This window comes from Rosa rugosa, chromosome 3 (genome assembly GCF_958449725.1).
Source record: "Rosa rugosa chromosome 3, drRosRugo1.1, whole genome shotgun sequence".
Classification (NCBI taxonomy): domain Eukaryota; kingdom Viridiplantae; phylum Streptophyta; class Magnoliopsida; order Rosales; family Rosaceae; genus Rosa; species Rosa rugosa.
In genome coordinates this window covers 50,009,934-50,025,425 of record NC_084822.1, presented here as the reverse complement: position 1 = coordinate 50,025,425, position 15,492 = coordinate 50,009,934, and the positions used below count along the sequence as shown (strand labels likewise).

The 15,492-nt window shown below is 37.8% G+C and overlaps 3 protein-coding genes across 4 annotated transcripts; 1 reads left to right on the top strand and 2 right to left on the bottom strand.

The window, feature by feature from the left end:
* The first annotated feature begins 438 nt into the window (after window positions 1–438).
* LOC133736177 (uncharacterized protein At2g34160-like) lies at window positions 439–2,179 on the top strand. The gene is made up of 5 exons (XM_062163619.1): window positions 439–660; window positions 792–840; window positions 963–1,025; window positions 1,124–1,188; window positions 1,855–2,179. The coding sequence occupies exons 1-5, from the start codon at window positions 538–540 to the stop codon at window positions 1,942–1,944; spliced, it is 390 nt and encodes a 129-aa protein (XP_062019603.1). The 5' UTR covers window positions 439–537; the 3' UTR covers window positions 1,945–2,179.
* Window positions 2,180–2,687: 508 nt separating this feature from the next.
* On the bottom strand, window positions 2,688–5,794 carry LOC133736171 (adenine nucleotide transporter BT1, chloroplastic/mitochondrial). The gene is made up of 3 exons (XM_062163613.1): window positions 4,890–5,794; window positions 3,473–3,634; window positions 2,688–3,391 (listed from the first exon to the last, which is right to left on the bottom strand). Exons 1-3 carry the CDS (start codon window positions 5,460–5,462, stop codon window positions 2,921–2,923), a joined length of 1,206 nt encoding a protein of 401 aa, XP_062019597.1. The 5' UTR covers window positions 5,463–5,794; the 3' UTR covers window positions 2,688–2,920.
* A 3,189-nt stretch (window positions 5,795–8,983) lies between these two features.
* Window positions 8,984–15,460, bottom strand: LOC133736166 (uncharacterized). Of its 2 annotated transcripts, XM_062163607.1 has the most exons (15): window positions 15,219–15,460; window positions 14,998–15,134; window positions 14,768–14,910; window positions 14,536–14,681; window positions 14,377–14,456; window positions 13,980–14,237; window positions 13,247–13,357; window positions 12,846–12,974; window positions 12,379–12,500; window positions 12,206–12,275; window positions 11,831–11,923; window positions 11,214–11,341; window positions 10,528–10,669; window positions 10,141–10,288; window positions 8,984–9,340 (listed from the first exon to the last, which is right to left on the bottom strand). In XM_062163607.1, exons 1-14 carry the CDS (start codon window positions 15,343–15,345, stop codon window positions 10,154–10,156), a joined length of 1,821 nt encoding a protein of 606 aa, XP_062019591.1. In that variant the 5' UTR covers window positions 15,346–15,460; the 3' UTR covers window positions 8,984–9,340; window positions 10,141–10,153. The 2 variants fall into 2 exon arrangements, with proteins under 2 accessions (XP_062019591.1, XP_062019590.1); XM_062163606.1 differs by lacking the exon at window positions 8,984–9,340 and having other exon boundaries at window positions 9,943–10,288; window positions 15,219–15,459.
* Between the last annotated feature and the right edge of the window lie 32 nt (window positions 15,461–15,492).

Genomic DNA, 15,492 nt, shown 5'->3' with positions numbered 1-15,492 from the left:
GAAGCTAAAGGCGCAGGGCTGTCACTCGGTCGGATCTGCAAGTATTCTTTTAGAAGCTATAGGCAGGGTTGTGATTTTTGATAGATATTTCTTATAGGTATTACCAACTTCAAAACCAAAGCTTTCGATTTCAAAATTAAGCTATCATTTACTAACCAAACCTAAAACATCGGTTGGTATTTGATCGGTTTGGTAATTACCAAACCAAGTGGCAGCCCTAGCTAAAGCCTAACTTGAGCAGAGCGCTGTGTATGTTTACAACTTACACCAATAAAGGTCTGGGAAGGGCATATATGTCATTTCGAAACAGAGTTGATCGAACGGCGTGGCGTGATTGGCATAATGACGCGGTCTTACTTGTCAATTGTCATTGCCATCAAACGACGACGTATTAAAGTTGGAGGAGCCAACTGGTGTGGGAGGAGTTTAAAACCCCTAGAGCCTCCTCCTCTAGTTCCGCAGGGGTTTTTGAGCTTTGAGATTTGGGAGAGGGTTAGGGTTAGGGTTTAGCGAAAGAAAGAAGAAGGCGAAGCTACAATGGACGGTCTCACCGAAGCAGTGAACGACATGCACATCGCCGATTCAGCGGCCAACAAGAAGAATCGCATCCAAGTCTCAAACACCAAGAAACCACTCTTCTTCTATGTCAATCTCGCCAAGGTAGGGACCCCTTTCGTTTTCGCCATTGTTTCATCGATTTTTTCCAGAAGAGGCTTTGTTAGTTTTTAATTGTGCGCATATGCAGTATTGTTTGTGTTTAGGACTCATGGTTTGCAATTCTGCCTTTGCAGAAGTACATGCAGCTCAACAATGAGGTGGAGCTTTCCGGTCTCGGAATGGGTACTGTTATTTTTCCCTCTTTACCCTTCAATTTTTGTTGCATTAACTGATTTTTAGTATAATCATTCAGTATTATGGAATTGGGAGCTACATTGACAATTTGTTGTGTTTTGTATCGACAGCTATTGCTACAGTTGTTACCATTGCTGAGATTCTCAAGAACAATGGATTGGCTGTTGAGAAGAGTGTGTTCTTGTGCCTTGCTGATAATTGTGTTTTGTTTTTGTTTTTGGTATATGTTGATATGTTATTTTAACTTGCGGCTGTATTTTAACCTATGCAGAGATCATCACCAAAACTGTTGACATGAGGGAGGATGCAGGAGGGCGCCCAATTCAGAAAGCTAAGGTACGTTTTGAATAATGTATTAGCTTAACTAGGTGATGGTGTCTACATTTGATATTTTTGCTAAAACAAGTCAGCAGAATGAGGACTAGGGGTTATTCAAAAATTAGTTGATGTAGCTTATTAAGTTGGAGAAACATAGAATGGAACCCACAAATGGGGACATCTAGCTTTTATTGCTCGTAAGGACCATACCATACATATGCGTCATATGTGTTGAAAAGTCTTCATTCGAGGAAATTAGGCATCATATCATTCCTAGTTTGCTTGTTTCTGAATGTCTTAATGGACTGGCATCTGGATATGGTCTCTGATTAATAGTTCAGCGCTTAATGTTCAAGGAATTAGATGCCAGGTCCTCAATGATCATATAGCTCTCTAGTTCATATGTAATGCCCTTCAACTTCAAAGGAGGTATTAGCTTAGTTTTGTTCAACGAAAAGTATATGCTGTGGTGGTCTGTTTAACATTTGAAAGATAGTTTAACCAGGTTGGGTGTAAAGGCTTGCTTCTGGGCTGGTCACTCTCTTAGATCTTCACAGTACATATGTTGATCAAAATTGACTATAGCAGGATACTATGTAATGCTTCATGAAGTAAATTTATTACTTTAATTTATCTTGGAGGCTGACAAGCTGATGATATCCTATGATTTTCTTTGTTGTTTAGATTGAGATACTTCTGGGAAAGTCAGACAAGTTTGACGAGATAATGGCTGCTGCTGCCGAGGAAGCCAATGAATATGAGGAGCAGAGTTGAAATGTGTTGTTTCAGATTGCAGTAACTGATACCTTCTTTAAAAGCTGTGGATGTCTAACTTAGATTGGCTTCTCCAAGTGATTTTTGTTTAGTATTATAAACTTTCGTTTAGGAATTGTTGTAAGATGCAGTTCTCTCTGCTAAAATTTGGATTCGTTCAGTGTTTGAGAATCTTATGATATGGAGGCTTTGACTTGTTCTTTTGGTGGTAGATCATCCTCCTTGTTCACTTTAATGCTTGTGATTTTGTTGTTTCAATTGCTTCTGCCAGAGCACCGAGTATTTTAGCTCTGTTTTCATGCGCGCACTGATTGATTCTGTCAAGTAGCCAAAATTAAGTAATTGGTTATTCCTTGTAACCTTTCTAGGCGACTCTATCAGTCAGTAAATAGGGAGCTAAATGGAAAGCTTCCATTTCTTCAAAAACCCAAAGAAATCAAGTACCGCATTTGCAATCATCCAGAGTCAAAAAAAAAAAAAAAAAAAAAGTACCGCATTTGCAAGACAATAGTTCATTGTGAAATTTGATTGTACGTCTCCAATCATCAACTACTAACCAAGACAAAATTGATAGTGATCGCAGATTAAAAGGGAAAATCTCTAATGAAAAAATGAAGCAGCAATATCTCCAATGCAATAATGGTTGAGATCTCGGATACCCTATAACAAAGCTTGAGTGCCTGATGATGGATTACTTTGTGCGAAAAGCTAACACATGAGGATCTGAGATCGTACTGCTAATATTTCTTTCAAGAGCAAAAAACTCGATGCCATTTATATTAATTCTCAAAAACATCAAAATTCTAACCTCAGAAAAACCCAAGGCTCCTTGAGCTGAGTCGCAATAGAAGAAAAAAAAAATCCAACAATGAGAAAAAGGGCAACATGCCGTGTGTCATTAAAAAGTTATCCCACTTCTTTCCTCCCTGCTCTGACCGATATGTGATATGAACTTAAAAACTTATTTGTAAGTTTCCTATGCTTCCTCATCATCCTCTACCAGTATCTTCTTCATTGCTTCGTAGCACATGAAAGAAATCCCTGCTGCAGGCACCAACTTCATGCAGCTAGGCCCGAGCCCTCTGTATAAACCAGCAATACCTTCATGTTCAAGTATGCTTGCGAGGGCATGAATCACATCATTATACTGCCTTCCACCCACGGCCCCCACCTGCATATGTTTGCGAGCTACTTCAAGAGGGAAAGTTGCGGTACTTGAAATAGCACCAGCTGCTGATCCAATTAAAAGGGTCTGAATGTTCCCAATCTTCTCCTGCTTGAAAATCTTACGATAGGCTTTCCGTAATGTGTCATAAGCACAGTAATTTGTGGCAGCATAAGGAATGACTCCAATAAGACTGGGTGCAAGACCTCTATAGAGCTCTGCTGGTCCCTCTTCTCGAATAATTTTTACAAATGCATCAAGAAGGCCATTATATACGCCTCTCTGCAGATTAAACAAACACCATCATGTGATAACTACGTGCATAGTCAAAGATAGGAACAGGACTTCTGCTTTTTACAGTACCTGAATGGTTAGCCGAGTCTTTAGTAACTCAAGGGGGTATGTGATAAGTGTGGAGCTCACTCCAGCACAGGCACCTGCAACTAATGAGGCAGGAATTGGAAGTTTCGACTGTTCTCCAGCTTTGGGCGACAGGTGCTTATTAACTGTATCATAAGCAAACAGCTGCAGAAAAGAGAACAGATCTTAGCCCAAAAAAGAGGAAAACTGATATCTTTCAAATCCTATCAATAATTTGCTTCCCAAATTTGAGTGAACACAAGTTTCCAAACAATACTATAGCTATGATTCGCTAAACATGCATCTCAAGTCTCTTTTATTTGTTTTTGCATGATAAAAAGAAGGGATTGGGAGTAATTGACATCTACCTAGATGGGGATAAAATATAATATAAAATAATAAATAGAAAAAGAAAAAACACATATAAGCTCTTGTATCCCACCCCATATAAAGCAAACCTCAAAGTTATCTGTTATTTGAACTGAAACCAGAAAGGCCATCTCCTCAAACATAATTTTGCTTCTTCAATGATGAGAGATGACAAACTAAAAAGCTAACAGGAAAAACAGACAAGCACATGAAATCAGAAATTGCAGCAGTATTTCCCCCGGCTAAGACTAACAAAGAGGACCATGCAACCAACTCAATTTCTTTGACCCACACAATGCTCACCCCCGAGATCTGCCTAATGACTGTTAAGTGAGTTACGAGACTGGAGTGACAACAATGCAAATGTTTATCAACGACATGAGGAACAACATCACTAAAATGAACAAACATTTTAAAGTTTTCTGCTAGACTGAGTAACTCAACATGAGTTAACATACTCTCCTATTGTTCATTTGACAGGCCCGTTGCAAGATCATATTGTAAAGAACAGGAGCATCAGCTGACCTAAACCATCCACAAAACAAATCTACTAATGATTGCCAGGCTGCCACAACTATATATGTTCTAACACAACAAGGGGCTTACTTCAATGGAAAAGTTTTAGACCATAGATGTATATCAGGTGATTGGACTGAGTAGCTTTGAATGAAAATTGTGACAGCACAACCAAACGGGGAAAAAGTTAACCGAATTTGTAACCAAATCAAAAGGAGTCGATCAAATTTCACTGTAAAGAGCCTCCCTGATGTAAGAATTGACAGAAACAAGTGATGACATCAAGAATGTGTACGAAAAGCAAACTACCCCTAGCACCTTTGACCCTGGATGTGTAATGGTAGAAAAGGTCATAAACAGAAAGGGCATGATCAATTATAAGCAATGCCAACAACCAACAGAACCAATATCTCAATCAAACAAACAAGTGGTCACTAAACAACAACTACAACCAAATAATTCAAAGCTTTAACCATACTAACATCATCAATATGACCAAAAAGAGAAAGAAAAAAAAAAGAACCAATTCCCATACCTCTATTGCCTTGCTCGGCGCAACCCGAATCACATTGACCAAATTCCCCCTAAACAATCCCGTCCACCCATCCACCTTCATAATATCAGTAAACACCTCAGTAGTGGAATTCCCACTACTCCCAACCATCAAATGCGTCCTTATAGTCTCCAACGGCGCCACCGCCGTCCTCGACACCGCTCCGGCCACCGCACCACTAATCAACCTCCTCAGAGAAGGATTAGCAATCTTAATCTTCAACTTCAAACCACCCTTCTTCTTCTTCTTCACCACCCCTTCCCCTTCTACTATCTCCTCCTCCTCCTCCTTGGCCCCAAAATTCTTAATGCCCTCCACATACTTCATGTACAGGTCGGCGTACGGCAGCTTCATGCCGCCGCCGTCCCCGCGCGGGTTTTGTGGGTCCGGCGTCGGCGAGACTCCGAACCCCATTCCGACTTGGGAAACGCTGGCGAATAAGCCTCCGGCGTGGGGATACTGCACCTGTTGGGGACTCGATTGAAACCCCAAATTGCAAACGGAGAAGAATCCATCGCTCCTGTCATCGAAAACCTGAACATCTCTCCGCCCCATTGATCAGAGAACTCAACGATTCCCAGAAGATTCACAAAGATTCGATTTTGGGCAAATGGGTATACAAAGAACGCATTTTTAAGACGTGGGCATGGTGAAAGCTAGGAAATTTTTTAAGGGAAACAATAGGGTGGGTGGAAATTCTGGGTTTGGGTTAGAAAATAGACAAAGGAGGCGATGAAAACGAAAGGGAAATGAGCGTGAGAGAGGAGAGAGAATGTAAGGGAAAACCTAGGAAGGGAGAGAGAGATGGAGAGGGGTGGGTGAAGAATCTCTCCGTGTGTTTTTTCTCTCACACAGAGGAGGAGGGAGTGAGAGAGAGTAGGGCTTAAATATGGTGGGGGTGTCTTTTGAGGTGGGTGAAGGGAGTTAGGTTTTGTGTCCAGGTTAGAGAGCCCTGTATAAACGACCTGTGCCATTCATATACGCCTTGTCGCTTTGTATAAGTAAAGGTCACGTTTGGTACTTTGGGTCTTTCGAAGATTGACCCGTTTTCATTTATAAAAGTACTGGACCATTAAAAATTTAAAATTAATATCCTATGATTAAGGACTTTTGATTTTTAATGAAAAGGTTTGCACTTTGGGAAAAAATCAAAAGAATTGAAAGTGTAATCTGGTAAAATTAATACAAACAAAAATAGGTTACAATCAAAGCTTACATTTTCTCTCCCTTAAATATATTGCTTTATTGGCAAGGAAAGATAGATCTGTTGGCTTTAATGAAATTTTAATATGATTGATTCATTATATGAGAAATGATGAAACCAATCAACTAAATAAAAATGCTGGCTTTTCTTTTTTACTTTGGTTATTTTGTACAACAATTACCCATACTTAATTAAAAAAAAAAAAACAACTAATCATACACAGCTCTGTTCTGTGTCAGTAACACAATTTAGGGAGGCGTACCAAATCTATGTTCTAAACCTTATTAGAGTTTACCAATGAGTCTACCATGAGCTAACCAATGCCTTCAATTTATGCAGAGAAATGAAATAGAAAGAATTGAAAGTTAAGTGTAACAGTCAAGTAGACTGTTTACTATATATATGTTGCTGCATATGCTGATGAGCTGATCCTGGACTAGAATGTTAGCTGGGTTTGTGTTGGAATGGAAATCCGAATAATATTCGAATATATAGTATACTTTCATTAGTACATTTGAAACCAACTAAACTAGCATATGCTTCAATCAAGCACGTAACAGTGTTGCTAATCTAAAGTTACCATTGATGCCGAAGAATCTGATTAATTCTGAGTATATATATCTGAGGAATCCAAAGCTAGCTAGTGAATGCAAACAAATTCTATAATATACTTTCCCCAACTTCCATAGTTTTATATGTTAACTTGGCGATAATTTTTTGTTTGAGTTGTCTAATATAATACCTTCATATATGATGCTTGTAATTTTTGGTTTAGAAAACAAAGACATTGTATAGTGAGTCTTACGTTATTAGACTCTTATATGAGCCTCAATTAATTATACACTTACCTGAATTTCACATAATTAGACTCTATTGCAAGTTGAATACGTAAACAATGGTGGCCAGTGAGAGATTTTTGGTATACAATAGCAGCAAGGATTATTTTCTCGTATTTCACATGTATTTTGCTCGTGTATTACTTTTTGTGACCAAAGAAGTAAAATGTAGGAGATATTTGAACTTCCACTACTATTAGCCCCTATCTATTGCAAATATACAGCATTTACGTACTGCAAGAATTTTTAAGCATATTCACTATATATGTTTTTCAAAATCTTTTTCTCCTCAAGGATCTAGAGGCTTGTGTAATTAAAGATGTAATGCGTATAATCTAGGTTTATTTTTAAGGAATTTATTCTACTCCATATGGTTAGGCTTATCAGAATCTCAACTGGTCCAATGGTCATAGTGCCACAAAAGCTCAAAACATATTCGTCTTCGGACTTGAGCTTTTATGGACATGATACAGTGCTCAGCTAAGCCCAGACCCAAAAAGCTGCATGAGTCAAATAATTATCGTGATAATTTTGACCGGATATATAAGCTTATTTTTAAAGTTTTTTTTTTTTTTAAAAAACTTAAATAATTTGATGAAATTGACTCATCTTGATAAAATTGGATTATTATTTTAAAAGTTTGTGATATTAATAGATGCTTGGGAATCAAGGAAAATCAGGATAATTACTCCTAACCGATATAACAAATTAAGAGATATGTCGCAATCGAGGAAAGGATTTCAGGTGTCTTTGTGGCCAAGGAATTTATTTTGGTAAATTTTCTCACAATAAATCAATATATAAAAAGAAAAAATGATTGTGTGTGATGAGTAATTCTAGGCCAAGCTAGCACTTTGAAATGTGTCCTGATGATATATTTCTTAGTTTACCTTGTGTAAGACTCCCACTCAGACTCGCACGTACACAACTGACCCAAACTCTTGCTCGGGTTTGTTACTAGTTGTAGCAGGTTGTGCCCTTGTGGTCAAGGAGTCTGATTAACTCAGGTTGGTTGGGTGGGTTGTGTTAAGCTTGTGACTTCCCCGAAGCCAACAAACCAAGATGCACACATTCACATGGCTTGAACGTTTTCATCGCCAATCACCTTAAGCAGGTGCCCTGCTTGGTAACAACCCGCGTTACTAGAATACTTACGTTTAATGTTGGCCTTCATAAACATTGTTATAGTTTACTGTATTTCCGACATGGTATTCAATTGCGCGTCGACACGTTGATACTGTTGCACGTCATACAATATTATACGTGGATTTTAGAACCATTTGCGGACAGCGGACTCAGTACGTAGTACAAAGCTACGCCCACAGAATGTACGGTTTGCTGGTTTTAGTAACCAATGTCTGGATCGTCGTCTTCTATCTCTTTCCTGATGTATACCACTATATATGGAACTCAGATTTCGATTTCAAGGGCGTTTATGATCATCTATGGCACCTACAGGCTACAGCAGCAATGCTCCTTCTCTCTGATCACCCTCACTCTCACCACCTCAAACCAAATTACCCACCACCATCTTTTGATTCTCATCTTGCTTCATTGCCACCACCTGTAACTAGCTTTCTGGGCGTTCAAGTCTCGCCGCTGAAATGGGTTTCGGGACTGAGAACCAGTATCATCAGCAAAGCAAGAGCAGATTCTGATCACCATGACCGGGATGAGAAGTGCTTGGTTGGTGGTGAAGCTTCTGAGGCATTAATGGAAAAGAGGTTTGAAGAAGCGCTTCGACTCAGCTGTTGGTAGAAGCTCGAAGCCAACCGTGGAACATCCTCTATGTGCTTCTGGAGTTCTGGTTAATTATATCGATCTGTATTTTGCTCTTTTTCTGCTATAACCTTTTGTATAAATTGTATAGATGAACAATGCAAACATTTCACAGTTGCAACTTGTCCAATGATAACAGTTTTTATTTTAATTTAGTTTCACCAAAACTTTCAAACATGTAAGTCTTGTGTTCATCTGTGGACTCAATTTAATAGGCATAAACTGTTTGATGCAATGAAAATATGAATGAATGTAGATTTTATTACAAGGGCAAATTTATTTGGATGCTAAGGACCTATATATATGAAGGTTTGGCCCATAAAAAGACCCTATATTTTGAGCTTTGATCAAGCAAGACATTGAATAATTCAGCTAATTGTTGCTTAATTAGAGCCTTGTTACACTTCAGATGATTTGTAGTCCTAACAACTTTTCTTAATTTGCAAGAAGCTAGGATACTACTAAAATTACAAACAATTGCATCTAGGCAATGAGGCCAATACAAGCATAATAAACGTTGACACATATAATGCATACTTTATAAACTTGTTATGTTCCTCTGGCTCTACATTGTGGTAGAGTTGGTGCAATCCTGATCGAAGAGGATACTCTCACTACAGAAAAGAAGAGAGGAAAAAAAAAACAGAGGGCCGTAAGAGCGGAAGCACTAGCCATGCATTAGAGAGTTTTTTATATAAAAAAAGTAGACTAATTCGATATAAAAGAGCACTAGCTAGCCAGGAGTTAGGACCTTTGGAGTTTATTAATTCGATATGGCCCGCCATATGAAGGAGGTAAAAAAAAACCACCTAGCTATATGCAATGGATTAGAAGAAAGCAGGCAGTGATTGACGTTCAAACCAAACCAATAACGTACGGAAGCAATGAAAGATAATTCTGAGTTGACTGGTCTATTTCTATATCTCGCAGTCTTGGTAAATGTTAAGCAGCTTGTTCTAAGTTCTAAGTTCTAAGTTCTAACACATGGGATAACGATCAGATCGGAGGTCAACTCTGAGTTGACCTTGGATAAAGTACAATAACATTAGTTTTTATTTTAAGCGTGCAATTACCTTGTTCTTAGACATAGCTCAATAAGAGGATATTTCTACTTCATCTACCTCCGGAGCAAACCATATGCATTTATATAATCTAGTCACCTATAGCTCCACAAAAGGCGAATCAAACTGTGTATTCTTATGCATAGCAGGTGCGATTTCACATTCTTTGAATAAAGAATCAAAGAACAATCTCTTCTTTTATTAGAATAATAATCTTACAACATTTTTGTCTGGTCAACATACAACACTGATTTTCAATGTTAAATATTGAATTGCTATCTTATTAAAATTGAAACCTTTAGGAGCTACACGGACTGAAAATCACAAATATACAGGAAGGATATTGGTGTTACCATATTTTGTTTCTTAGAAAGACAACTGAGGCTGTAAGTTTTCTGCAGTAATATTTTCAAATTCTTGACGTTGTCTCTGGAAATAAGGATGAAGACTATGAACTCCCCCCAAGTATACAGGTGTCTGCATTTCAATCAGTCGTGAAACCTACACAGAAACCACATTTCTTTAACACACAGTCTCTCTAAATTTTCAAGCTTAAAAGCCTAAGAAATGTTAAGAGCATGCTATTATGATGAACACTAATAAACAAGAAATAATATCATCCAAGTAGTTGATAAATTATTTCCATTCTCGAAATTATTGCAAGTCATTATTCATCACAAGATGCTCATGGCCACAATAAGAAACAGGGAAGTGTTTCAGAGAAAAAGAACACCACTCACTGCTCGGCGGAAAGCAAACATTTCTTCTTGACCAGATAGCATGGATACTATACCAGTTGGGGCACCTCCTGAACTCACATTCCCTTCTGCTAAAACATCGCGGCGAAGCTTTGCACCTTCTGTCTCTGTTTCAAACTGGAAACTGGAAGCAAAGAAGTATGCATCTTCATTTAACCATATAATCCAGCATATTACCAACCATGAGAAAACTTAAAGAAGCAGATTGCTAACACCATTCAGCAAAATATGTCAATTTTCAAAGCTATAGTGATAAAGGGCCGGGGATGGAGTGATGATCAAATAAGTAGGCTATTTTCCCACCAAATTATTTTGCCCTCTGTAGGAGACTACTTCGAATTGTCACCAACATGCACCAGGAAGTTTACGATGCAATGATACAATCTAAAATTCTAAACCCTTGAGACCCTACAAAAGTGTTACTAGACTCTAACTGACACTAGTGATAGGTCCTCATATTGTTCTCTTCAGATTGAGCTAATAAGCAAAAAATTGCTCTGCAAGCAGCACAGATCTACTGGACGATATAGACAATATTCTTCAGAAGAGTATTATTTAAAAACACAGCAATCAGGTGCAATTCCTGATCTATAATGATGATCTTGAAGCATCGGCATCTGTTGCTATCATTAATTAACATCAACATTTAGACTAAAAAGAACAATTACCTCTCTAGATCAAAAAGTGCACCCTCTTCAGTTCCTTGAAACAAATCATCAATAGAAGAAGCTGCAGAACAAAATAGGCGGCAATGATGATTGTATAACTCATCAACAAGGGTAATAAACCTCCGTGCCTGAAAATTTTGAAGGGAAGTTGATCTTAGAATGGGTGCATACAGAAGCATATAAAATAGAAAATGTACAAAAATATAGTACGTGTACAAATATCATACTAATTATGGATATGTGTTCTTATTTGCCTAGTACATTGTGTGTTTGTTGTGTGTGTGTGTGTGTGTGTGTCTCCATGTTAAAGTTGTCACTGAAAAGATTGGGACATAAGTTCACCCTCTCCCCACCCTGGACTTTCTTTTTTTGGAGAATCAAAGTACCAATTTGCAAAAGCATGTGTTTAATGTGAAAGAAAGTACTCATCTACACATCCCCCAGTCTCATTCTCTCTTCAATTTCAATTTATGCCCACTTAACACCTATTAAGATATATTTATAACCTAACTTGTATTATTGTATAGAACTTCTTTCAGTCATTCTTTCAAATTGAAATGGAGAAGGAGCAGAACATGAAACAGATGAAAAACAATGTAGAAAAGCAGTGATAGTACCTTATCACTGATACGCATACTCATCACTGGAATGCCAGATATGAAGACAGTATGATAATTTTCTGCTACTGCAATATAATCTGCTGCACCTACCTGAAGTCAATACACAAAGGAGAAAGAGTTTTGTTAGCTTCAAGAAAAAGGCTCTAAACATTAGAAACATGAAAGTGCTTAATTATGATTTTCCTTATAGGTAACTCTAAATAATGTCATTCTGCAACCAAGTAGTCTTAATTGAAATATTTTGCAATTCAGTACTTGTTACTCAATAAATTTGAGAAAGGAGAAAACCTCCATAAATTCTATTGCGCTTAAACTGTCATCAGATAATAATGAATGATAAAACATAACAGCACAGAAACCGCATAGACTTACAGGCCGACCACATAGATCCTCAAATGTGAATCGTGCTACTCCATTACAGCTTTCAGTAACCTCCAGTTTTCTGATTCAAGAAACAAGGGTCCTACAATTACGTAAGGTAATACTAACAGATGGATGTCTTTCGATTTTGAAAGAAGTACAGACCAAAAAATATATAAAAGTACCTTCCGAACATCACCGAAATAGTACTCGAGGTGATCTGTTCCCCTACTTGGCTTGTGACTTCTTGCCACTTTCTCTCAAATTTCTCCAGAGCAATGTTGTCTGAAGGCCAGAAGTAGTGATCCTATATGTTTAAGCAGGTAAAATTTTCACCACCAGATTTCTTATATACGTAACTTAAATACCAGAAGAAGAAAAAAGTACTTGAAAGGAAAAATAATATAACTCTACTTTCAATTGTAAAGTAAGGAAGTAAAGTAAGATACAGAAATGCCCAATAGATTGACATGTCATTGATGCATATCCATCAAACATTACTGGAAGACAGCCATGAGATACACCATTAATATATGAATCTCTTGTTAAGGAATAAGGACTTAAGGCACCTATGCAAACTATTAGAACTTACACTTTGCATGGATTTGAAATAGAGAAAAGCAAAGCTATCACTAAAACGTATCATACTCACCTGGTCCTTAGATCTTTGATTTTGAGCTATAACACGGCGATAATCTATCTCACTTCCAATCAGAACATTCTCACAGTGCTCATTCAATTTGGCAACAAACTTTTGGAAGATCTCCTTCTGCATACCATCCTGCATGAGGAATTTTAGTGAACACCATTAATCTTAAGCAACGTGGTTTCTCTAAAGATTCACTACGACAGAAACTCTCAAAAATGATATGTTCTTATCAAAATAGCAGTAAACCAAGTTGCTAAATAATTTGGAGAAAATGATGTTATATTTATCACTCCACTGTCCTTACGCAAGAAGTTATATGAATAAAATTAAACAGATATGTTGCAAATTGCCAATACATAATTAATAAATAAGGTCACAGGGGTTAAAAGACACAACATGCACACCTGATTTAAGTCTGTTGGTGCTCGGTTACTGGTGGCCACAAAAACAGTTCCAGTACTTAGCAATCTGCTAACAATTCCAGATAAGGCCACAATAGCAAATACATCAACAGTCTGTAATAAGAAAGAAATTCCAAGTCATAAAATGAGCTGCAAATTCTATAAGCTTGTTTTCATTTATTTTTCCCCATTTATAACAGGTTTAGGAGTTTGTTAATGCTAAAATTAAGCTTTAGAAAATAAATAAATGCAATTGACCTCTAAGATGTCCAATGCCAACTTTGAATCAGAGAAAAAGATCTTCAACTGTAATAAAAGATAAAGAAGGGATGGAAGGGGGAAGAGTAGATAAGAAGAGATCTTGAATCAACTTTTAACAGAACACCTACTTGTTTCCTTTGTTATTCATCTTACATATCACCGGATCACCAGATCTCTTAAATCTATATAGCTCTAAGTTTATCATTATATCATATCATTCTGATACATGAAAGCCTCTCTGTACGTTCATCAAGTAACTTCTTCAAATTCTAGTCGTTATTTCTTGAATGAAAAGCAATAAGGTTTTAAATTAGTCATTAATCCCTGACTAAAGAGACAGTATGTCAAATTATAATGATGACCCATTCTCCTAATTAAAATGCATATACCCTATTATGGTCGGGTCTGGTGTGGAATGAACTTTTAACAGTATCAAAAAGGAAAAACTCATTTAGCACACATTTAATAACCAGACCTGTATCTCATCAAAACAAAGAATGCTGCCACCCTTTTGATCTGCCTGCCGATCTAGGAGAAGCTTATCTGCTACAGCTGGAAGGATGTTTTTCATCTGAAACTGTTGTTTATAGTTCTCTTCTGCAGCCACCCACTCCTTGACCTTCGAATCGAAGGGTAGACTCATTATCCAATTAGCAATGCTGGACTGCAAAGACTTATCTGCCACTTGATTTTTCCAAATCTGATGCATTTGTTCATTAATTTTCAACATAGCCTGTAAATAGAAAATCAAGGGTTTAACTTTACATTATCAATGGTCAACTTGGAGAGAAGATAATCCATATCTTCCACGTTTCAAAAACATAAAACAGGTACACATGAGTATGATCAGTTAATCCTATTCAAAACCGCACCTCATGAAAGTGATATCTCTTTCGATGCTTAACTATTCCTTCAGTGGCACTATAGAACATGTCCATAAGCATCGTCTTTCCTGATCAGAATAGCAAACTTTGAGTCATACCCACATACTCACTTTACATATAAAAGATACACACAATACAAAACCATACCACTTCCAACATTGCCATAAATATACAGTCCTTTCGGAGCTGCAGGAGCAATTGGACGACGTCCAACAATTGAATCCAACTTCCTCTCTCTATTTAAGTACGAAACCCATTTCCCAACTCCAGGTTCTACATTCTCAGGTCTTTTCCTGAGCCAAAGCAGAATCATAACTAACATTGATCCACATAGCAATACGGTACAAATTCTCTAAGCATTTTCGATAAGCTGGCTTACTTGGACATCCATCTCCGGAAAAGCTTATTCCCTTGGTTGTTCACTGACGTCCACATGTCATCCTTCTGCTTACTCTCAGCTTCCTCCATTAAAATCCTCCGCCGCTCATTCTCTCTCTTCTTCTCCCAATTCGCCAGGCTTGTCTGCAAAAGTTGAACATAAAGATTCAAACTTTGCATTCTCAAACTCCACAATTGCTTGCGCTCAAAATCCAAAAAAAAAAATCTTACATGATATTCCTCCATATCTCTCTCATACTGCTCTAACCTCCCCAGCAAGTTCTCCAATTGCAAAGCCACCGCTTCTTGGTTCGGATCATGTTGCAGCTTCCCTTGCTCAACTAACCTCTTGTACTGCGTTAATGGCCCTGAAACCACAAACCCTATCAGAATCCAAAAATCACAGCTTTATTGAAAATTCACAGAAAACAGATTAAAAAAAAAAAAAACACCTGGAAGCTTTCTGGAGTTGGAAACTGTTCGATCACAGTAACAGCGAATCGCATTGAAGCTGGAACTGGGTTTTGGGCCTCGAACGAGCCCAAATAGGATCGCTGAGATTGACGAAGCTTTTCTCATTCTGTTTCTATCAAAATTTTCTGCAGTGACGTTTCAGAATACAAAAGCGTACCAGAAATTAGGAGGGTAGACGGAGACGCGACGTGGCCGGTTTTCCGACCAGCCAAGTGGAAAAGCGAAAAGTAGGTGGGGGGAAAACGTCGTCGT